This window comes from Thermobia domestica, chromosome 7 (assembly GCF_964235325.1).
Source record: "Thermobia domestica chromosome 7, izTheDome1.hap1.1, whole genome shotgun sequence".
Classification (NCBI taxonomy): Eukaryota; Metazoa; Arthropoda; class Insecta; order Zygentoma; family Lepismatidae; genus Thermobia; species Thermobia domestica.
The window spans coordinates 202,128,900-202,153,294 of record NC_137460.1 but is presented as its reverse complement, the minus strand read 5'-3'; the positions used below and the strand labels follow the sequence as shown (position 1 = coordinate 202,153,294).

Genomic DNA, 24,395 nt, shown 5'->3' with positions numbered 1-24,395 from the left:
AGCTATTTCATTCTTGTTTATCTCTAGTTTTGATACATTCACGGTATCACACTCTTCTAACTATGGGTATGGACACAGGGATTTTTAAAGTATAGTTAAAAAGTATCCATCTTACAAAAGATTTCTTGCATTTAAGTATGATGATTCATATTAAAAGAGAGAGGAAAGCTTTATAACTTCTAAAAACATATTACAGGGCATTTTGTTATTGTTTGCTTCTAATATTACATATTTGAAACACATTTACGAAAAAATTTTTAAACAATGTGCGTTATGCCAAGAGGACTCTTTTCCAGTGATATCAAAATGAGAAATTAATCATAATCTCAAACTTATACTGAATTTCTAGTACTCAGAAAAATATTCCTTGAAATTATTCTACGATTTCTTACTAACAAGTATGTTCACGCTTAAAGAAAGAAAGAAAAAAATATATATATCTGACATATAATGCCAAAAAACATTCGAGAAGGTGTTGATAAATTTGGACTTTACTAGCATCCTTTGAGTAACAGTACCTTATGGTATTATTTTAAGAACATATATTATGTCAGAAACTTCTATGAAGTATTTGATGTTTATAATCCACCTTTTTCGTCGTTTCAGTGAGATTTAAGTAAATTAGTTGCTGATCACTAACATTTTATCATAGTATGAGTGTCATGCTGTAGGCCAAATCTATTCGTACAACATTAGTGGATAATGCCTCTTTCATAAGCAACTGTAAAAAGGTGAGCAACATAATTTCAGATAGGTCAATTTAGTACTGACGATGAACTTCCTGGACGGCCAGTAAGGTTGCCAGACTTCCAACTTTTAGACGGACCATCCGGTTTTAAAAGACCGAAATTGGTGTAAGTACGGCGGACGCATTTTGTCCACCTTTTATGACCCAAAAATAATTTTTGTTAGAAACTGGGGAAACGTGAATAAATTCTATGAAAAAAATCGTTTAGTTAAGAAAATAGTGTGATCTGAGAAGATGCAGCAAGTTACATCATATGCAGAAAGGTATGGACTCATCTGTAACGAATGTTTTTCTACAAACCTTAAATACTGCAAAATAATAACCTTTTATATTTTCACCATATCCAATTGCAACGCTCAATGAGAAACAACGTTTTCAAAAATGAAATCTCTGTGGACAGGCACTAGAAATAGACTCAATGTTGGTACAGTAAATCTGAAACATGTTCGTGTGCTACAACGTATAGCAAGATTTTAAGTGTCAGGGTCTAATCGAAGCAGCTCAGTAACAACAAATGCCACTAAACTTGCTTTCTTTGATGAGTCACAACTAAACCTATATAAACATGTTCGGTTGTATTATCTTTGGTTTTATTTTCTTTAAACAGTTATATTGCGATATGGCCATTGTTCATGACATGAATTTGTAAAATAGGCTGATATTAGCGAAGTGCTTTGCTAAAACTCTCAACAAAGGACTGAAGTTCATAGGCCAGATCTTGAGTAATGAATGTACCACAGATAGCCATTTTGCAATTAAGGATCACTCGCGCTCGTTCGTCTCAATGAGTCTTATACTAGCTCAGACTATCATCGAGTTTATCTCGCTATCCTCAATAACGCTTGTGCTAGCTTAATCTTCCGTTCATTTACCTCATTGGACTTGCACCTGCTAAGGGTTCGGTCTCACTATCTTCAATGGGGTCTCGCACCAGTTTCGTAACTACGTTTTAGGCCTCCCTCCCCGTAAGAGAATACCAAGAACCAATCGCCTTAACTTTTTTTTTTTTTAATGTGGAATAATAGGTAACATAATCACAGTTTCAAATTCAATTTTAATGAATTTAAAGCATTAAGCACCTTCGGTACTTTGACCAGTTACCTGTACCAACTTAATGAAATGTTCATTAACATTTAAATCATTTGATTCATCATGTTTATCTAGGATCATTTCAACGTGGCGAATAACAACACTTAATTGATGGTGCTTTGAAATATCTTGGGTGGTATCCATGATAACAGAAAAAATGAGGATGAATTCACTTTTTGTACTAAGGTAGTTGAAGGCGGGTACCAAGACTGTGAATTATTTCATTTTGTATGGCATTTAATATGATCTTTTGATGTGTTTATAATTTGTTTCATGGTAAGATCGTATTTAGCAAATAGCTGAACCTAAGATAAAAAAAAATTCAACAATAACTTTCATTTATGTCTTTCTTGTGTCCCCTGAACGCTACGGAATTTTTTGCTACCATTACTGTAATATTAATCAGCCTCTCTAGAACCTGACACCACAATTTAACTTCGTACCTTACTTGTTTCTCGGCTTCCTCATCAAGACACTTATTATGTTTCCACTAATCATAAATAGCATGATACAATGTGATTCTGGGACTTACTGCGACCCTTGATTTTTTTTTAAGACCCTGCCAATCATTTATATAATACCTGATTTTGTTTTCTTGAGAACAACCAATGGTATTCGCGGTGCCTGACCTACACTTCAAGCCTCCCAAAGATAGATGAAAAAAGGGGAGGGTGGAAAAACATCAGAAGTATGGACATGCAGCCACTTAGCGGATATTTCTTTAACATTTTGAGAGGGATGAAGTTTTTTTTTTTTTTAATACTTTTTTCTGAAACTGATTTTTCACAATAGATTGACCTCGTTTTACGTACAATAAAGAGATGTCTAAAGAATCTGGATCTCTCGACCCAAAAACTTTTCAATGCAATGAACTGCAACCAAGGTCATCGAAGCTGTACTTCAGAATAAGACTGTATGCTTATAGATTATTTCAAAATAATAATAATAACTGCCATAGTGACAGTAGCTTATTACACATCACTGCTGGTTAAAGTGAGACAAATGTTGGTCAAGGCGGGCTAAGTTGTCAAAGGAGTCTCTCGCACAGTATCTAGCATAATACAAAAAATGGATGAAACCAAGTTCGAAGTTGTAAAATTCATCTTATTTATCAGACCACCACTGAATGATTACAATTTTTACAGATCTTAGTAAGTACCACATTTGGAACACTTTTTAAAATATGACATGACCAGCTGCCAACTAGAGGTTTCGGGACAGTTTCCTGGATGAGACTGAAGTGCAGGTGATATCAAAAGAACAATGAACTTCCGGAGAATTATGCTGAATAACTGAAAATTTTCTGTTATACGATTAAAAAAAGAAAAAGAAAGAAAAGAAAAGAAAAAAAGCACACGACTTATTAATATCTGCTCGCAGAACCCAAATATTTATTTTTTCTTATAAATTCAAAACAATAAATAACTTACTTTCTGAAAGAGGTAGATCCAAGCTGCTACTTGTGGAGTTTGTTTTTCCTTTTTTACGAACGGAAGGCTGAGCGTTTTTACGTAAGGAAGCCTATAACGAAAACAAGAACATTATCAAGTTGTATGAATTTAGATAGATATACATACATACATACATACACTTATTTTTCTTTTCGTATGTTCTTGCTGTGATTTCTTTACTTTTATAATGTATATAAACGTAACGCATTTATATGACATGAAATTCACATAAAAATTAGAGAGTACATTGAACCTTTCGATCCTCAAAGAATCTTTTCAGAAAAGAAAGAAGTATTAATGACACACTGGATCACAAAATCAAACGTCTATAACTGAGACGTGGACCTACAGTTTAAGATGCATCCCGAACTACTGCAATGCGTTCACATTTCAAGGCTCTCCCACCGGGAACCAGACCAGAAACGCCTTTCACCAAAGGCACACGCGCTAGCCACTAGACCAGCAAAGAGGTTTTCTTAAGGAAAAGAATGCAACGCATGCTCTAAAGCCATCCATGACTTCTAAAAAAAATGGAGGACGATCATGTCCAGACACACATCTGTGGAGTAAGGTACAATGAGGTTTATGTCATAAAAACCTGCAGGTCACTGCTACATTAACTTCTGTTCACGGAAGTTATTCACAGCTATGTCTGGGAAGGCGTTTTCATCATAAAAGGGAATTCTCTGATTAAACGATTAAACTAATGCAGAATTATTTCCAATAGACCTAGCTAGATTAGTACTGTCACCCAAACATTGACGGATGCAAGATTTCCCCGTATATACCAGCTCAAACCAGGAACCACTATTTCCGAAGTGATTCGTTCCCTAAGTTGTACAGCTTTCTAGCAGCACAACAGACATACCCACACCCCGGGGTCACTCTAGAGCAACAACCTTTATATAATTTAGAACCCTACTGATTTTTACGGCATCACCAAAGTTCACTTCACCACATACAGCGAGCTCTTCTGTGGATTGTATTTGATGGATAGTCCTTCTGCGGATCGTCCTACAAGCATATAACCTATGGCCTTGCAATCCACGTGCCAGGAATAACTTTAATCCTGTAGCTGCTACGAAATCTATCACCATCCTACTGCACTATGTAGACATCTTCGGGCAGATATTTAAAAATAAGTGATGTTCAATCATTGTACTACATGGAGTCCAGATCGGAAGTGTTGGATGGCATTTACATGGTGCTGGAAACTCCGTTTGAGACTTGAAAGTACGCTGTGTGGAATCTATTTAAGTTCTGGACCACTGCCCACTGGATACGACTTCATTCAAGTCGTCCTCACTGGAAGTCATCGAGAAGGGTTTGATAAAGGTTTTACAACACACAAATAAATACATAATAAAAACTATTGGTTAGCACTGACAACGAATGACAAACATTTTCATCGAGAAATAGTTTTACTCGAAAACTACGCATGAGAATTTACCCTCAAGAATTTAATTTTGATCAGCTGGACCTGCCCTATCGATTGATTTCATGTGTAGTTAAACAATAATTGAAAGTTAAGAGATAATAATAATTCAGGGCTGTATCTCGTTAACCATACTGTGTACTAATATCATATCATATAATGAAAACTTTGAAGTACACTCAGTCATCATTTTCATTTTAATATGTGCGTTAGTTATCTCACAGCATCAATTTTTACGGAGTATAGCTTCAAAATCTTATCAAAATTTCTTTATATATTTACCTTGTTCTGTTCGTGTGTCCGTTCATCCGAGAAATACAAAATCTTAAGAACTCCTTAATGGATCACCAGGATGAAAAGGGTCAAAAGTTTGGAACCGAGTTCGTAGATGGACGTGGTATTCAAACCGAAACTGGTAGAAATAAATCATTTCCGATTTTAACATTGATCACTATAGAGCAACAACGGTAATAGAAAGTGAAAAGTGGTTTCTTGCGATGGATTACATTCCAAGAATAATTTTTATCTCCATCCTTAACTCTGTTCCAAAACTGAAAGTGATAGGAATTCGGTACAACTTCCGGTTTCAATATTGATCTACACAGAGCAAAAATTATAAGAGATAGTGAGAAGTGGTCTTTCTTGGAATCTATTTAGTGTTCTAAGAATAGGTACCATCTTCCTTCTTAACCGTTTATTAAAACCGAAAGTGGTAGAAATCAACCACTTTCAGTTTTTAACGTTAATCGCTATAGAGTAAAAACAGCAACAGATCGTAAAAACCAGTTTCCGCGATCACTTAAGCGTCCCAAGAATACATTCCCCTCTAATCTTTCTACTAAAACCAGAAGTGGTAGAAATCTACTTCGACTTCCGGTTTGAATATTGAGAAAATATCACGACATACAAATCAAACTCCCTCACGTGGTAAACACGCGACAATGCTACTTGTTAGGTTTACAAAAAAATCGTACAGCAAAACATTTGTAACAATTTAAAGTAGAAGAAAAAATGAACTTAACAAGAAAGGATGTTTCATCTATCAATATTTTGCTCCGAAGCATTACCTTCTAGATTGGAAAAAAATCTTTAGTTAAGAAAACAACATAGCTTTACATCAATCTTTTCTTATCCAAGACACAAGAAGACTTAAGAGAGTAGTCGAATTTTTATTGTTCTAGTCCATTAATTAAATACTACCGGAAGGTATTTCAAATACCTACCCCCGCAATTTTTATTTGAAAACTTCAGAACGTCTGGGCAGATTGGAGTATTGGAGTTCTTGATAAACAAAATGTTATATGCAAGTACCCATTTTTTCTGGTAACTATACCAACAATATTTATCAATTTCTCAGGCAAACATGAAGAAACTATATCGAACAACTTATTATAATTTATTTTTATTATAAGTTACAAATAAATAACTAAAAATTAAAAAATAAATCCGAACTTGCCGGATACTTACAGAGGTGCCATTCACTTCCCATGGAGGAGGAGGTTGTTCTGAGCAACGTCGAAATACGAACTTATAGTCCTTGGATCCACTTTTACTTATTTCCTCCCAGAACTTTTCTACTGTGTATAGACCTGGAATATTACAGGAGTTTAGTAGTAAAAAATACCTAACAAATAAAAACATCGTACTAGTATTGAAGCACTGATATCCAACAAACAATTAAGACGAACAAACACACCACAATCGTCTAACAGTGTCTATACTAATTATGTCCCAGCAACACATGTTTTCATTAATTTTGCTACTAATTTTTCGTCAGTGGAAATTCAAGATAAAATACAAAGACAATTCCCACCATACTGCGAAATTTCTCCACTTGTATCAGGAAATTTATTCAAATTCCTACAATTAATTATCTATTTTACGAGTAACAACTTTGAAACACTAGAAAGATTTATTTACATTTAAAATACTCGGATATTACGGAAGTCCGTACAGAAAGACGTAATCAACTGAGCTTATCTTTATTATAACTTAAGCGCTTGAGGGGTAATCCCATCAACAAACTGAAAAATCATTTACATTGCTCTTCTGAATTATTACAGATTGCCCAAAACATCATATTAAACATTCAATTTTTGTTCAGAGCTGTCAGCATTCTCGTCTACCTTTTCAATGCTTTTTTAGTCAGCATTTTATTGATGAGCTCATACTTCTTTGGCTCATAAATAATCTTAATGACAACGTGGCTCCACATATTATTTTGCCAGTAAATAAATAAATAAATAAATAAATAAATAAATAAAAACTGAACACTGAAGTTACTGAATATCCTTAACCCATTAGCGCCGTGCGTGATCATATGATCACAGCAGTTAGTACTTATCAAAACAAGTCTTGTGTAACTTGGTGTTAGTGTTTTCTTTACATGATATGCATTGCCTACTAGGAGAAGGTTCTGGTAACACAATTCGAACAAAACAATTTCCATATTACAGCTTCAATGCAATGTGGAGGCACAATTGTTAGCACTGCACTAAAAATATCATAAAAACGGTATTGTCCTCACAGTAGATATTACAAAATATTCTTATATTTTATCCTTTGAAATTATTTTGTGCTTGGTTATATTTTAGAGATACCAAATGTTGTAACACTGTACATTTCAGTCATCTGAAAATATTTGGGGCATGCTTAATCAAGTTTTTCGTCAGTGTGATCGTATGAACACGCTAGGCGTTTAAATGGATTTTTATCTCTTACGTATGTATGTAAAAATGTCGATAGTACAGTAAACTTTTGCAGATAAATTAATTTAGAACAGTTTGTACATGCCTTCATTTCATTTGTTTTATTCTTTTCAGTTATTATTATTATTATTATTATTATTATTATTATTATTATTATTATTATTATTATTATTATTATTATTATTATTATTATTATATGACTTTTTCTACTACTGTTACTGGTATTGTTTTTGCTTTCATTAGAGAGGTCTTTTACTTCAACAAATCCTTGATATTTTGCAATCGAATGACGTACAAGACATGCAAGTCATATATATTGAACCCCCGAAACACCTTTTCGAATGAAGATTCAGGAAAAGAGAAATGCAGTGTTTCAAGAGAAGATTCAGGAGAATCGACAACCTTACAGAACGCCAATTTACCAATCACGCTGAAGTTGTTTCCACAGATAATACTGGACTTGGTGAAGATGATTTGACAATAAAGTGGTCAAAACTGCGTCTGTATGTCACGGGGTTCAGTCTGTTTATAATGTTGAGCGATATTTCCAGAGTGAAAAGAAGAAAACACGCGTAAATCGTTTATATTTATTAGAAGAATACAACAAGCACATGGAAGATACTGATCAAATAGACCAGAATATCTCATCGCATTGAAATCAGGTCCGAATGGTGGTTGTGGGCACTTTTCAATTAGATGACTGATGTACCGGTGCGAAATACATGGCTTCTGTTGAGCAAAATAGGATAAACATCTCACGTTTATAATTCTGAACTTATTTGCAGAAATATAAAGCCGTTCCTTTAGGTGCAGGAGGTCCAGCTATTTTTCAGTTGAGCAGTGAGCAATACTGTGTAAGTGGTTATGTTCATTTTGATGGAGTAGACCACTTAGAGGTTCGCTCTAATGGTAAACGTTGTGCATATACCCTGTGTCCAAGCACAGTTCTTGCGAAATAGTTAAAATGTAATGAGGGCTTGTACGTACAGACAGTTTCTTTAAAAAAATCCATAAAGTCCACGTACGCCCAAAGGTGGGGCCTGGTTCACCCATGGCTCACGAAAATATATACGTAATATAGCAAACTACTTATATTCAATACCAAACTAATATAGCAACCATGGAATGCACCCCCCTAGATTTCTTTTCGGGTACCCCTGAAAAAGTCCCATTGATAATGGAATTCATAAACTGCAACTGCATAATCCCAATACTGTGCTTATTTTGTCTTCTAGATTGTAACAGTTTCTATGAAAATAAACGTTTTTTTCTTTCACGTATGCGTGAATAATATAACAGGCCATTCACATACTCATGTTATCCTAACGTACTAACTTAAACGCCTAGCGTGTTCATATGATCACAGGGTCCCCCAACGAAACAGCTTACGTCACGAACTTAAAATTTCTCATACGTGGTCTTCACACCTAAATAAGCCAAAATTATCAATTTCAGCAAAATTAAAAACAAAAATTAATTCCGGCGTTAATGGGTTAAAGTGCGACAAACCACAGTAAATATTCACTTCCGGTTAACCTCACCTTTTGGATATACATTTCAATCAAAGTTTGATGATACAATCCAAGACTAACCCAAGTGCTAACTATGTTCAAAGGTTAATTTTAAATAGTTCGACAGTTTCCCAACTTTCACCACTTTATGAATACAAAATGGGGAAATTGAAATATAAAAATTTCACTCCTTCCGCTGTTCACAAGTGGAATTTTGAAATTCGCTGGGACACGTTTCTAATAATGAGTTTATATACTAGGTTTCATTTACCTAACTTGAGGAACCTCTGAGATACTCTATTTTGACATATTTGACAAACCTTCCCCCTTCTTTAGTATACACATTTTAATCAAAGTAACGTGATAAAAGTCAGGTCGACCGACATGCTATTTTCAAAAAGTCATTTTAAACAATTCACCGATGTGGATTTGTATAAATGCAAAGATCCAAATATTCTGCTATAAAGTAAAATATTCGAAGAACGTTAAACCGAAAAACTCATATCATTTTATGGAAAAACACGTTAAGAATCCAACTTGTTCATACCTTGTCATTAAGTCAAACGTTCACATTTTTCGGATTGCTACTATTGCAGATGTTGAAGTTTCCGCCTTTAGTATTGAAGTCTCGAGTTCAATTCCTGGTGTTGTATATGTAGTTCAGATTCCACTTTAAATAATGAATTTATGTACTATGTAGCCTCGGTGGTGGAGAGAGATGTTAAGTATCAAACGAACAAGTCTTCTATTGACAAGTACTCGGTTAGCTAAGCGAAGATGTGAACGGCGAATAACACCATAACTTAAGCTTTTTTGTCAGTACTAGAATACCCAAACAAACAAACAAACAAAAAAACTTACTTTATCAAAAGTTGTACTATTTTCAAATCAACTAAAGAACTCACACAAGAACACTTCTCACTCACGAACGACTTAAAAATCAAATTTGCTGAAAATTTACTGGTTTATCTAAGCTTCAGAAACGACAGGGAATTAAATAATTAAAAACAGTTGTCAGGGAACCTTTATTTATTTATTTATTTATTTATTTATTTTTAGAGGTACTGGAAAACCATTTTTTTAAAAACAGTCCTACTCTTGTAACTACGCGATCAGAAAAAGAAGGTCTAATCCTTAAATACAAAATCAATTCGTAAAAGTTTCGTTTCATAGCCACTTTCAACTAAGAACATGAAACTAAGTGAACTTCGGTAGCTTTCTGATATTACTAAAAGAAATTATTTATGTGCGACACGAATACCGTTAGTTCGTTTACAAAAGTTTGACAGTACAAATTATGCTCTGTAATAGAGATTGGGTACCAGCAAAAAATCAAACCCATCCGTCGATAAGGAAGCGAGTTAGCCATACATAATCGCCTAAGAACTTTAAACAACTCTCAATTGAAATACTTTACAATGCTCTATCTGAAGTCCTTACTTCTTAATGACCGAAGTGAAAGTTAATCGACCTTAATTTGACATTATGAGTATTCCCACATGATCATGTAACCAAAAACAAGAAAGCAAAAAGTACTTACCGTCATATCGATATCCCTCTTTTGGTGCAAAATTACTGTTCATTTTCGATCCCCTAATAACACGAACTGGGTACTGAGAATCCACACTTCTCATAAGATTCATTACTTCGTTTGACACTTTAAGCTACAAGAGATAAAATATAAACTGCTGTACAGTACAAGTTTATAATATCTAAATAATGACTTCCCATTTACCTAATAATTAGAAATAATTTATATTTTTCGTTCATATGCACATATAGGATATGCCATGAAGTAATCAACAGATTGCATGTATCAATAAACTCAAAGGTCTTCTCTATGTTCTTTTAGGGGCCACGGTGGCTCAGTGGTAGAGCGTTCACCTCTGGTGCATGGGGTCCCGGCTTCAAACCCTGCTCCCGCCAAGTGAACTTTGTGGTGGACAAACACCGTGTGCGTGAGTTTTCTCGGGGTTCTCCCGTTTCCTCCCATTTTCTTCATTCCACCATTTCATTCGTCTCTCATCATCACCGTCTCCTTTAGCCTAACCGGCATAACCGTGGGACGTAAAACTCAAAAATTTCATTTTCTCTATGTTCTCTTAAATATTTATTAATAGGAATTTTTAATATTGTTTTTACATAATTAAGCATGTGAAGACATCTTAATACATCAGAACACCAAAGTAAGAAAGGAAATGAAAGTATTGCACCAAACTAAATATATACAAAGAAACTTATAAGACTCACATTTCATAAACGTAAAAATCAATTCAAATCTAGATAAAATGAATCTGAACAAAACACAAGACATCATGTTTATTAGTTACCTGAGATAACAGATAGAGTAAAGAGAATTAATGAAACAGCATTACAGAAGTTTTGAATTCTTATGTCCCAGCCCCCGCCAAGTGAACTTTGTGGTGGACAAACACCGTGTGCGTGGGTTTCCTCGGGGTTCTCCCGTTTCCTCCTACTTTCTTCATTCCACCATTTCATTCACTACTCATCATCACCGTCTCCTTTAGCCTAACCGGCATAAACGTGGGACGTAAAACTCAAAAATTTCATTTCATTTTCATTTTGGTTTCTTATGTAGCAGACAGGTACCAAACACAAGCAAATTTTAGTGAAAGCTTACTTAATTGAGAGCTTTTCTTATAATTCCATTAAAAAAGACGTAATGCACCTGTATATTTCCGGTAAATACTATAATTGGGTTCAAATGGGTTCACCAGGTGAAGTGAATCATCACACAAAAATGACCACGGCTCAAGGAATCTTCTCAGAAATAAAGTTTCAAGTAGGATATATCTATTATTTCGAACAACCAGTGAAACTGACAAGTCACTTATATAGTTAAAGCTTCTTTACTTATTACTAGCTATCTACTGAGGTAAACTTTCATTTTTTACAATTTTTTTTGAGAAGGGGGGTGGATGAGTAGTGGGGCTTGTAACCATAACTAAACTACACAGGCAAAACAAAAAGACAAAAAAAAAAAAAAAATCATCATAGATTTTGGTAGAACTTTTCTTAATGGTGGAAACTATACGTGTTTATAAGGGAACCAGATATTTTTGTTTTGTCGAAATAGACAATTCCGCCAAATATTGGTCATCAAAGACAGCTAGTACAATTTATGAATCGAAGCCAACATGGAAAATACTCAACTTCGGAGCCTCACTATTCAGCAGAGACTGGTAGAGTTACAATGCTTGTTGTGTAGTATGTACACTCATGTCCAAAATGATCGTCGCATATCTATAACTGTCTTCTTGTAAGAATATAATTTGATAATGATCTTGCAGGGTATTTTTAATACTAATTCTATGTGTATAATCGGGAAATGTATATTTGTGGTAAATTTCATAGGAAAAGAATTATAAATACGAAAATTAGAATGAGTAAAACAAAATGTTGCGAAATCGACAAGAAAGTTTTATTTTCGTTTTATTGTTCTTATTTACTGCTTTTTTGACATGAAATTTTCCACATACATGTCTCTGCCGATTATGCACATACTAACATTATAAGAAATGCCGTGCGAATTCGTTATCAAATTATATTCATACAACAACATATTTATAAACATGCGACAATAATTTTGGACATGAGTGTACCTATGGATGAGATGAAATCAAATTTTATTATAGTTTGGTTTCCGTATACGAGTCTCGTTAATTAACAGCTGTCATTAATTAACAAATGAATGCCAGTTGATCCGAAAAGTCGATATTTGCGTATTTTTTCGAGCACTTTCGGTTCGAACTTAAAATTCTGTTTTCACAGTTCGAACGATCTAGTTACCCCCTTTCTGAAACAGACTTTGTATCGGCTTCTGTGGGCAACCTTTCTCTTAAAGAAGAAGAAAAAAATTCGAGAAATTGCCAAATTCTCTAAAACCGCCGTTTTTTGGGAGTCATTTTCTCGAAAAACCCATTTGTTAAAAATCTAAAATTTTGACAAGTTGTTACTTTTACATAAATGATAAACACATCAAAGCTCATAACCGACCAATGCTTCAGGAATTAATTACAGCCTTTTCAAGTAAGCGAAATTTCTTTAAGATAATGTCCCAGTTGGCAAAACCAGAAACAGTAACACGGCGATAATTGGATCGTGGTTACAGCTTCCATTCACTAAATAAAGATTAACAAGATTTTTGATTTCTCAAAGTATCTACTTCTTTAAATCAAAAAGAAACTGTAAGTTTGCAAAATCCACCCACCCACCCCCTATCCTCTCGTATTTTTAACTCAGAAGACCTGACATAGAACCTCAGGTGGAAATTGTGGAATAAAACACAAACTGCAATTTAAGTTCACTTATTTAAATAATCGTTTGAAACAGCTTCACTGAATATTTTTCACACAAGCAATTATCTGTTTGCTTAATATCTTTTCCGCTAATAGTATGTAACCGTGCAAATACTCCAACAGGTGTAGGTGTATTGACAACTCGTAGCAGATTGTCGATAGTCGCAAAACCTTTTTTAATTCTCTGCCGAAAAGGTTCCATGTCAGAAGGGCCAGGATAAAAGGGCCCCGCGACTAAAGGGCTCGAGTCAAAAGGGTACAAATGGTCCTACGGCCAGAAAGCCTGAAATCAAAACAGGAGTGGAAATCAAAGATGCACGAGATGGATAGTGTTCCCTTAGTAAGTAGAAGTATTTGTCCAACAGAAGGAAGAATATCAGTGGTTAGTAGTAACAAAAAGGAAACTTGAATGATGATCTTAATTTTGTTTGGTTGCTGTTTGTTCTGTAACAATCGCTACCGCTAAAGTCGGTTCTCGATGAAAGTTTGCTTTCAACCACGTCTGAGTTTGTATTCTCGAGACATAGTCCAATCAGACTTTATCTATTAATGACTGTTCCCTTAGTTCTAAAATTTCATTTCTGCCTTTGGATCAAAGTAAGTAAGTAAGTAAGTAAGTAAGTAAGTAAGTAAGTAAGTAAAAAAAAAATCTGTTGAAAACGTTTGTTTAATTTTGCTGTAAAAACATACATGTGGAGCTCCATACAGGGTTAGTTAAAAGTATTGGGACAGAACAATAATAACGAACACGCGTGGGCGGAGGAAAATTAAATGTTGCAATTGGTATTATTGCAAAAACTGCATTGATTTGGAGTGTGCACTGTCAACCTATGCACTGTAAACACAGCATATCGATTTGTTTCGATATTTGCGCATTCCCAAGCTATAACAGTTCAAAGTTCACGGATAGAATTTTGTGAACATTTTGTATATATAATTTTACAAATAACCAACTTTTCTGCTTATTACATATGTTATAACTCCACCGATTTGACTCCGTATCTGCTAAGGTTAACCCAACCTGTGATGAGAAAAGGATATTTTTGTACGTGTGTGATATGACTCATGAGTATTTTTCGATTATATTTTTAAACATATGCTATTAAATCTAAGAAGTTGATGTACACTCATGTCCAAAATTATTGTCACATGTCTATAAATATGTTGTTGGAATATAATTTGATAACGAATTCGACCGGTATTTCTTATTATGTTAGTATGTGTATAATCGGCAAAGACATGTATGTGGAAAATTTCATGTCAAAAGAGCAGTAAGTAAGAACAATAAAACGAAAATAAAACTTTCTTGTTCATTTAGCAACATTCTGTTTTACTCATTCTAATTTTCGTATTTATAACTCTTTCATTATGAAATTTACCACAAATATACATTTCCCGATTATACACATAGAATCAGTATTAAAAATACCCTGCAAAATCATTATCAAATTATATTCCTACAAGAAGACAGTTATAGATATGTGACAGTCATTTTGAACATGAGTGTGCATGTCTCTGAAATCTTATTTTCCGTTTCCTCATCTCGATATGTTTCTTCACTTGCATATGACCTGATACCATACTTTTTTAACTTTTTCTTTTTTTTAATGTAGTAAATTGTAGTGTGATAGTGATTGAAGAGAAATTATTGACTGTGATTAACGTAACTAAATATTCAGAACCAGCAATAAAGCTACTTACTGCTCTCCGTGACGATTCTTCCTCCTCATCCGAATAGTAATCAATTCGCCTTCCATCTCCTGTATACACAAACCAGTCTCCGTGATCTTCTATTTCTTCACATAACCCAGATGGTAAAAAGGAGTAAACACCATCAGGACCTGCGTGAGTATTTGTAGTAATGGAACAATGAACACGATCCAAGGAACAATCCATTCGAGAGCGCCACAGTGATCCTACTTCTATGTCTGCAAAGGATAATACGTATATTTTATTCAACTTAAATTTTCAGCTAATAAGTATCAGCCATTTTCACATAGTATTTCATCAGCAAAGATTGTGCAAAGTCACACGTTTTGTTTCGTTTTACTTTCTTAGCTTTCAATGATCGAAAATGTGACTGAAAAGGTTATTGCTTGTGCTCTGATTAAAGAGCATCTACCCATGTGTTACGCTTTGGGAACCCAATATCGTGTTCTCTTTGTGCCACATTCATTATAGACAACTTGTCTTTAAGTGTAACTCCTTAAATATTAATTAGGACACATTGCATAAAGTTAATGCTACATTAATTGTATTTCAATATTATAGCTATGTAATGCATTAACAGTTGTAAGTCCCCATCATCCAGCTGAAAAATCAGCATTTGGGACGGAAGTACAATAGTCTACTCATTGACCTTGTTGTAACTCTCTAGTTCTGGGGAAAAGAAGAGTCGCTGAGCGCTAGAGAAGACGTGTAAGAGAATAAGACGTATGTTATAGTAATTCCCAGAGCAGGTCTTTTAACTTCCTTCGATCGAAGGGTTATATGTAGATTGCATCATCATGATGCAGCAATAGTCGATTGGAATCCGAACCACACGAGCTCCCGCCGGGAATCGAACCTGGCTCTGCCACCTTTCCAAATCGGTGTTTTGTAAGTGCTTGTTCCAGTGGAACGGATAAAATATACATAATATTCTGCATTAATTGTGCATCCATTTGGTATGTATCCACCAAGAGTATCCGATCACAATCTCAGAATATAGTAATAATTACCTTATCAACACAAGGAGGATAACATACTTTAAGTGAGAAGACCCTTCTTCTAGTCTGAGACACTTCATCGACTGACTTCTAGATCCCGGATTAGAGTTTGAAATCTATGTTTCGTCATTTGTTATTATTCGAATTCTTACATTTTGATCATATAATGTAAGGAAAGAAACAAAGAAAAAGAAGGAAGAAAGTTCATTCAAAACAATACCTTCAATTGGTCCATACACAGATATCTCTGTTCTGGAGGTTGCAGAGCTCCGTCTTCTTTCGATGTCTGCGGTACGTAATAATTTTACAGAAGTATTCTGAAAAATAAATAAAAATATTCACTACTACACCTAAACTATCTGTTGATGTATCATTTAATATTGCTTATATATTAAGTTTACAGAAAGAAAGACTGGACTAACAATTTGTGTGCAATGAAATTTTTGTCACTTAATTCGACACAGCCGTTATTAATTAAATTAATATTGTTTAGTGATTGAAAATTGTTGTCGCATGAATGTTTAACCGGTCTTCCATGTCGCTGAAATAGTCGAAGCCAGTTTTTAACAGCTACTTTTCACTTGTAGGTTGTTTGTTTTACCAAGTTAGTTTCTTATAAATGTTCTATACTATTATTATTATTACTTGGCATTAGCATAGCAATCTGCTAAACAACTTTAAATTTGCGAAACAATTTTCAAGATTTGTATAATATTTTCAGATGAGACGAAAAATAGTTATCCTTTTAAACTTATGAAATAGATGTCCAACCAAATTTATTAATCTAAATTATATTTCATATTTATTATTTTATCTGGGCATGAAATAAACAAACAATTTCTATATATCAATAATTACGAAGATGAAAAGTAAAGCAGAAAGAATAACATGACAATTATGTTAAGAGAAATAAAGGACTAATTATATCATTCAATGGTGCGAGGAGTTACTGGTTTGATTCCAGATCAAGGGAGCCTGTGGTAGACAACATTGTGTCCGTGGGTTTTCTTGCAATTCTCCCGTTAATCATTCAATTCGTTAGTCTAAAGAGCATAATCATGGAACATAAAACTAGAAATTTCATTTCTCTCTAGGCGCAATAAAATGTCAAATGCGGATCGTCCCCTTGTCGTTAACTTTATGGCCTGGCTCCAGTAATATCCTATGCAGTAAGCAGTGGATTGGTATGTATTATTGAGAACCTAATTGGTCATTGCATTTTCGAAAGGGAATTTTCACTGAACTTCGTGAAAAACTTAAATTTCTAGGTTTACGCCTCACGATTACGTCTTGTGGGCTAACGGAGACAGATGATTAATGAAAGAATTGGTGGAACGAGAATGTGGAAGGAAGCACAGAACCCTGAGAAAACCCATAAACACGATGCTGTCCACCACAAATTTACTTGAACAGGGCTCGAACCAGGGACCCCACGCACCAGAAGTAAGCGCTGAGCCACCGTGCCTCCGAAATTTCAACTTTGATATTCATTGTGAACAGAGTGAGGAATTTTCAAAAAATTAGACAATTCAGAAGACTGACTTGCGCAACAGACGTTTAATTGTTATCCCCCCCTCTCTATCTCTCTCTCGCACCTACTTCCAGCGAAATTGAAATGAAAATAAAATGAAATCTTTAGAGTTTTACGTCCCATGGTTATGCCGGTTAAGCTAAAGGAGACGGTGATTATGAGAAATAAGTGAAATGGTTGAATGAAGAAAGTGGGAGGAAACGGGAGAACCCCGAGGAAACCCACGAGCACGGTGTTTGTCTACCACAAAGTCTACACGGCACAAGCTGGGATCGAACCAGGGACCCCAAGCACCGGAGGTGAACGCTCTACTACTGAACCACCGCGACCCCCTCCAGCGAAATTGAGATATTGGATGGAATGGGTTGCGATCAGATCTCAGAATAGTAAAGTATATATAGTATGTAGGTAGTTTACGTTAGGAATTGTATCTAGTGTGCCACTGCACTGTATGAAAATACTGAACTTTCTTTTCCAGTTTATTCGAAAGTTATATATACAAGTCAGAATAAAACGAAAAAAAAATATATATATATATATATATATATATATATATATATATAATTGTATAAATTTCAGGGCTTCTTCTGGAGACTCGAACTGCACTATGAAGCAACGTCGCAGATAAAAGAAAAACATAAGAGTGTATCTACCAATTCATGAAATAGTAACATAGATTCTTTCCAGATGTCAATTACATCGACAGATGTTGACACTAGCACCATTTATTAGTAGCAACCGACGTATTCGTTTGATGGATTCCTAGAGCAATGTTAATGATTCAAGTTAATCTATGACGTCATATAGTGACATTTTTGAATTTCCATAGCCAGGGGTGTTATTTGGGACTCCAGAGGGAGGCTATTGAACCCCCCCAACCCGAGTTTACCATTTGTACACATTTTAATATATAAGATAGTAATATACCAATGAAAAACCTGAAAATCTACTGACATGTAGGGTTCTGACCTCCCCCCTCCTGAAGCAAATCTGAAATGACGCTGCTGCCACAGTGGCTGCAAGAGGCCAGGAAAATATATCGTTATAGCATTTTCGCTTTATTTTGACATATAGAACAGCGTTCTGTTGTTCGTAGGTACCATTTTTAGAATATCCGATATATAATACTAATATAACTACTATATAACTAATACTAATAATAAATGTTATCCTATTTATTTTACGAGGGAACCTATCCAAGTGTAACTCTGACTTCGAGTTGAGACTATGGCCGTTGGATACCTTGTCCCAATAAAACATAACACGAAAAGGGATACATCCTCGATCTCAACCGTTGCGGAGATATAAGCGTGAAAAGTTAGAAATTGAGCTCCATACTATACATTACAAAGTCAGATTGCGGGTCAGATTTTTCGGAAACGATCGGATAAGGAAACTCAGCGAATACATACCAAATTAGTGTGGAGAGCCCAGCACCTTTTGAATGAAAAATTTGTGTCCCCGGGCACTAGCAGGGTCCAAAGCAGGGTCCAACTCAAAATGTTCAAATGGAGCCGGGGGTCAAGTAGCATATTGTATGAAAGCTATTCTTAAATAAAAGAAGAAAGAATAAATCTCAACTCTCTACGATAACCCTGTGCAAACGGGCAACTGGTCGAAATGTCAACACAATATACATCAGAAAATCTATGGCCACGCTTCTAAATCTGTTAAGTTGCGACAATAATAAAACAGAAAAACACGTTTAAAAGTGCAAGGTATTGAAGTAAAGCAAATTGCTGCAGAATCTCTCACAGGGTCGCACAATGGACCTTATCAAAATATAAGTGTGACATCGAATGACCAATGGACCATAGAATGACCATGACCATTGGATTTCGTGCCCTAGAACAGAAAGGATACATTGTCAATCGCAACCGTTCGTGGGGAGTGGGAAGGTCAAAAGGCTACGGTATATGACTCTCGAATCGGGACCCCAAATTCGCAGATTGCTCCGTGAAATTTCTCTCGGGGGATTTGCTGAAAGAGAAACGTGATGGTAAAGACGAAAAGGAGTGACCTTGAGACTGTACGGCAAGTTGGAGAGGAGTGGGGTTGGAGAAAACTGGAATAATGATGCAGAAATAAAATATATCGGAGGATACTTTTCTAAGGTTATAGGGAATGGTCAATATTTCGTTAAAATATAAAGTTGAAACCAGTTTGATAATTGTAAACTCGGGAAAGAAAACAATAACCAAGTGGGGTAGGAGACGAGCCAAAACAAAGTGAACGTCCCAGAAGGCAGTGTTTCATAGAATATTGGCACGAAAAATACTCTGTGACAATACAATATTGATTTGCAGCAATATGCAATTTATTGGAAGAATATGTGGATGAAATATAAGTAAACAAAACTATGTCCAAAGAAAATAGATATACAACTTCGCATATACGTGTTAGTATATTTACAGAATGTTACTTTAATAAAGAAAACATATATTGCGCTAGACAAAATGATAACAAATATCGTAAAACTCAATGAAAACAGATCCGTTGCCTTTTGAACTTCTCACCCTCCACGACGGTTGCGACTGACAATGTATCCTTTCTCTTCTAGGACACGAAATCCGATGGTCATGGTCATTCTATGGTCCATTGGTCATTCGATGTTACACTTATATTTTGATAAGGTCCGTTGTGCGACTCTGTGAGAGATTCTGCAGTAATTTGCTTTACTTCAATACCTTGCACTTTTAAACGTGTTTTTCTGTTTTGTTATTCTCGCAACTTAACAGATTTAGAAGCGTGGCCATAGATTTTCCAATGTATATTGTATTGACATTTTGACCAGTTGCCCGTTTGCACAGAGTTATCGTAGAGAGTTGAGATTTATTCTTTCTTCTTTTATTTAAGAATAGCTTTCATACAATATGCTACTTGACCCCCGGCTCCATTTGAACATTTTGAGTTGGACCCTGCTTGGGACCCTGTGAGTGCCCCGGGACACAAATTTTGCATTCAAAAGGTGTTAGCTCTTTACACTAATTTGATATGTATTCGCTGAGTTTCCTTACCCGACCGTTTGCAAAAAATCTGACCCGGAATCTGACTTTGTAATGTTTAGTATGGAGCTCAATTTCTAACTTTTCACGCTTATATCTCCGCAACGGTTGTATAACTTTTGGATAGGTTCCCTCGTTAGTTATAACACCTAGAAAAAGAGCTCCTTCGTGGCTAAGCGGTTAGCGTACTCGTCTTTGGCGTGGGAGACCCGGATTCGATTCCTGGCAGCTCATGTGGTTTGGATTACACGTTAATCAATATAGCCTTGCTCCTGAAAGAGACGTTAACCTGAACTCAAACATTGAGAAAAAGTTACCTTTGACCGTTCTTCTAATCTGAATGACTGTTAAAATAAGCATGCTTATTTCTTCTGGGAGGTTTTGTGAAATGCTATGTGATTTGCCTGTTGTTGTAAGAGGTGTTCCAATATAGGTGCCCACACACGATCACTAGCATACCTCTTATATGACGTTCTAGGTCCCGCAGGATGATAAAATCGTACCTACACATCATTGTTCTTTAAACTGTGTTGTTCAACTTCTGGCACCCATTACTGCCCATCACAGACACATGCCACTGTGCCATTTGTAAAGTCAAGGGTACAATTTGAAAAAACACAATGTTTTTGTAAATATCAGTTTTCGATGCTACATAGCACTTAATTAATTTGTCTGAAACACCATAATATTTATAATATTTTCTTGTTACTTTGATTCGCATACAATTTTCATTTCTGGCTTCAAGTGCTTCATGATTAGTGACATTTGTTTCTAGTGTGACAACAAAATAGGTAATAGCTTTAATGTTTTCTTTACAGAAATGGTACAATTTCTCTACATTAAGGATTTGACCTCCTCTTGTTCTTTACAAGCTGCCTTTACTTTCTTGTGCCTCCTATTCAATTGCAGGCATTCTTGCCATAGCAACACGGACAAAAGAAAGAAAAAAAAGCCACTGAACTTCTAGTCCAAAATCTCTTGCGTGATTACAAATGTTTGGAATTTTGCTTCTGTTCTTATATTGGTTGCCAGTTCGATCAGAAAAATAAATAATCCTTTCAACTTTAGGCAAATTGTTATATAATTTATGACATGAGTTTGGAGTGTATGAATAACTTATGTGCAATGTTCTCAATAGTCACGCAGGATACAAATTGAATAACTTAATTCTTTAACTGCTGTATTTGTTCTTAACTCAACCACAACAAACAATTTCATTTTTATCAATATTCTTTTCATTTCTTGGTATTTTATTTTATTTTTGCATCCTTTTGAATATCGATTTTACTTCATTTTCAAAATTAACTTTTTATTCGAATGTTGTAGTTTATTCTTAAGGTGTACGTCATCCAACATTAAAATAAAAATAAATTAAAACAATGTGTTCTATGATTCAAGTTGGTAAGTGTTCTAAGATTCAGAAACAAATGGTTAAAAGTAACGTAAACATGTGTTTTAAGTGCAATTTTTGAAAACATGTAACTCTGTTGACAGTCAAATATCAAAGTTGAAATATTTGCTATAGTTTCCTTTTATATATAACTATAGCAAATATTTCAATTATATATATACATATAATTTCTTGTTCTATCAGAGGTATCATACCTCAAACTTTGCAACAATTACAAAAATTCAAATTCTGAAAAATCATAAAAACTATCGGAAGCATTTATCAATGTTGTTACTCTACCTATAGTGAGTATAGTACCAATGTACTTATAAAAAAAAAAAAAAAAAACTTCGATGTTTCACTCGTTCATTATAAACTTCAGCTCTATACAGTAGAATTTGTTCACTTTCGATACTAAACTTAGGGAGCAATTTTCACTACACTAGACTCTCGCTAATCCGGCACATATGGGTGCCGGATTATTGAGTGTCTGACATTTATTTGATTTATTTATTTATCTTGTTTTTTATTTATTTTGAAAACATAGGGGATATAGTGTACGGCACTATTAAATCGAAGGATATAATTTTAAAATATAGAGGATATACTTTATTAAATCCAAATATACATTAATTTTCAAAGAAAACTTAGTCCTTGAATAATATCGCTCACTATGAAACATGTCCCCAATTTTTAACTATTGCAATGATGATACACGATGGTGGCATGCTTTATCACGCAACCGAACTGTAAAGAATGCTACAATTTCGAATACGTACAGTATATAAAGCACTGTTTAACTAAACACTGTTGCGCATGCGCACGATAATTCATTGTACACGTGTTTTTGGTTGGATGTGCGCCGGATTATTGTGAGGCCGGACTACTGAGAGCCGGATTAGCGAGAGTCTAGTGCACTAGAATTCAATTAAGGCTTTTCATGGTAAGAGACAAAATTAAAGAAAAATATTTCAACTTAGCATCCCATGATTATGTCCCTTAGGCTAAGGGAAACGATGATTAAGACAAGTGAATGATAATGGAAGAATTGGTGGAATGAGAAAGTTGGAGGAAACTGAAGTAACCCCAAAAAAACAAGTACACAATGTTATCTACGCAAAAAAAAAAAAATAAAAAATAAAAATAAAATAAAATAAAGAAGAGAAAGTGCTTAAGAAAATTATGTTGGTTGCATTTTTTCGAATAATCCAGTCCTAAGATATACAAGTTTACGGTAATGCTTGCGAAGTTAGTAATGGGCACGCGCTGTTCAACAAAAATGGCCACCACTCACGAACACGTGGGATAAAATTTTTAAAAGATAGTTTTGTGCTCCCAATGTATATAGTAATAATATATAAAAAAAACCTTAAAAATGGAGAAGCAACCTCCATTGGAACACTTCATATGGAATGATTCCTATTTGTTCACAGACGTATTAAAAGGCTAATAGACTGCTGAGACGAGTGTCTTCATCAAACTGGGGAGTCAAGAAATGCGAATAAAAGAAATAACTGAGGGATACAGAGTTAACGTCATCGCATTGTTTAACCACTGCAGTTACTTAGATAACAAATCTGTATACAATTTGTAGAGAGAGAAGGTAAATAGTTGAACCATAAATTTTCTAGACTTTCACTGATATTCCACGAAAAATTTAGGCACAGAGTAGAACTATGGCAGATGTATACTTTACCTTTCCTATTTCGGAAGATGTCTTAATTATTTTCGGAGATTTTGAAGAAGGGGTGGTATCATCCTGCTGGTACCTGGAAAGTACAGTAGAGCATTCGGAGGCTGTTAAACAGGCAGTGCTTGATATCCGAGCTTGCTCTTTAAACTCTGGAGTGGTCTCAGGCACGTTCTCAGTTGCTTGGGGCGATTTCTCCCATATCTACAACGAGAAAAATCATAGAACGGTTCAGTATAGGACTGAAACAATACTATTGAGCAAATACGAGAGTTCAACAACAGAGTCAAGCTCTAATACTCTATATAACCTTAACAGCTCTTGTCTTGATGCGCAAGTTTCAAATTAGGGATTTTTTTTAAATATATTTCGCAAGTACACAAACTCACTTTTACGGTATGTTTTCTCACTGCGTGAAAACCATCAAGGAAAATCGAAGTTGGTTTCTTTACTTAAATCCTCTCCCACTAATTTGTTGATCTTGAATCTACTGAAATCTGAGTTATAACATGGTAATTCACTATAGACTAGAATATGGTAATTCAGTGTTAAAGCGCACCTCTGCTGCGATTCAGTTCATGCGAGTCTGTTGTAACTAACATCATGTCAGTAGATTTCCTGGAGTTACTCTATTTCCTCCGACATTTTCATTCCACCCGTTTTTCCATCTACTCACTTTCGCTCATTATCCTAGTCTACATGGACATAAAATATTATTTCTGGGGTTCCTAACAACTCGTATTTAGGTGAGTAGTTCTAGCTTTGATTATCAGTTGAACTAATCTACACAGGTTAACTAATATGGAACAT

General features: G+C 34.9%; 1 protein-coding gene across 1 annotated transcript in view; it reads right to left on the bottom strand.

Annotated features, from left to right (window-relative positions):
• LOC145690660 (uncharacterized) overlaps positions 1 to 24,395 on the bottom strand; it is a 147,445-nt gene that overhangs the window by 23,949 nt on the left and 99,101 nt on the right. The window contains exons 11-16 of the mRNA XM_081765775.1: positions 23,592 to 23,789; positions 16,190 to 16,286; positions 14,963 to 15,189; positions 10,483 to 10,606; positions 6,191 to 6,312; positions 3,268 to 3,358 (exon numbers count right to left, since the gene is read on the bottom strand). Of these exons, the coding sequence (XP_081621901.1) occupies positions 3,268 to 3,358; positions 6,191 to 6,312; positions 10,483 to 10,606; positions 14,963 to 15,189; positions 16,190 to 16,286; positions 23,592 to 23,789 (859 nt within the window). The remainder of the gene's footprint in view (positions 1 to 3,267; positions 3,359 to 6,190; positions 6,313 to 10,482; positions 10,607 to 14,962; positions 15,190 to 16,189; positions 16,287 to 23,591; positions 23,790 to 24,395) is intronic.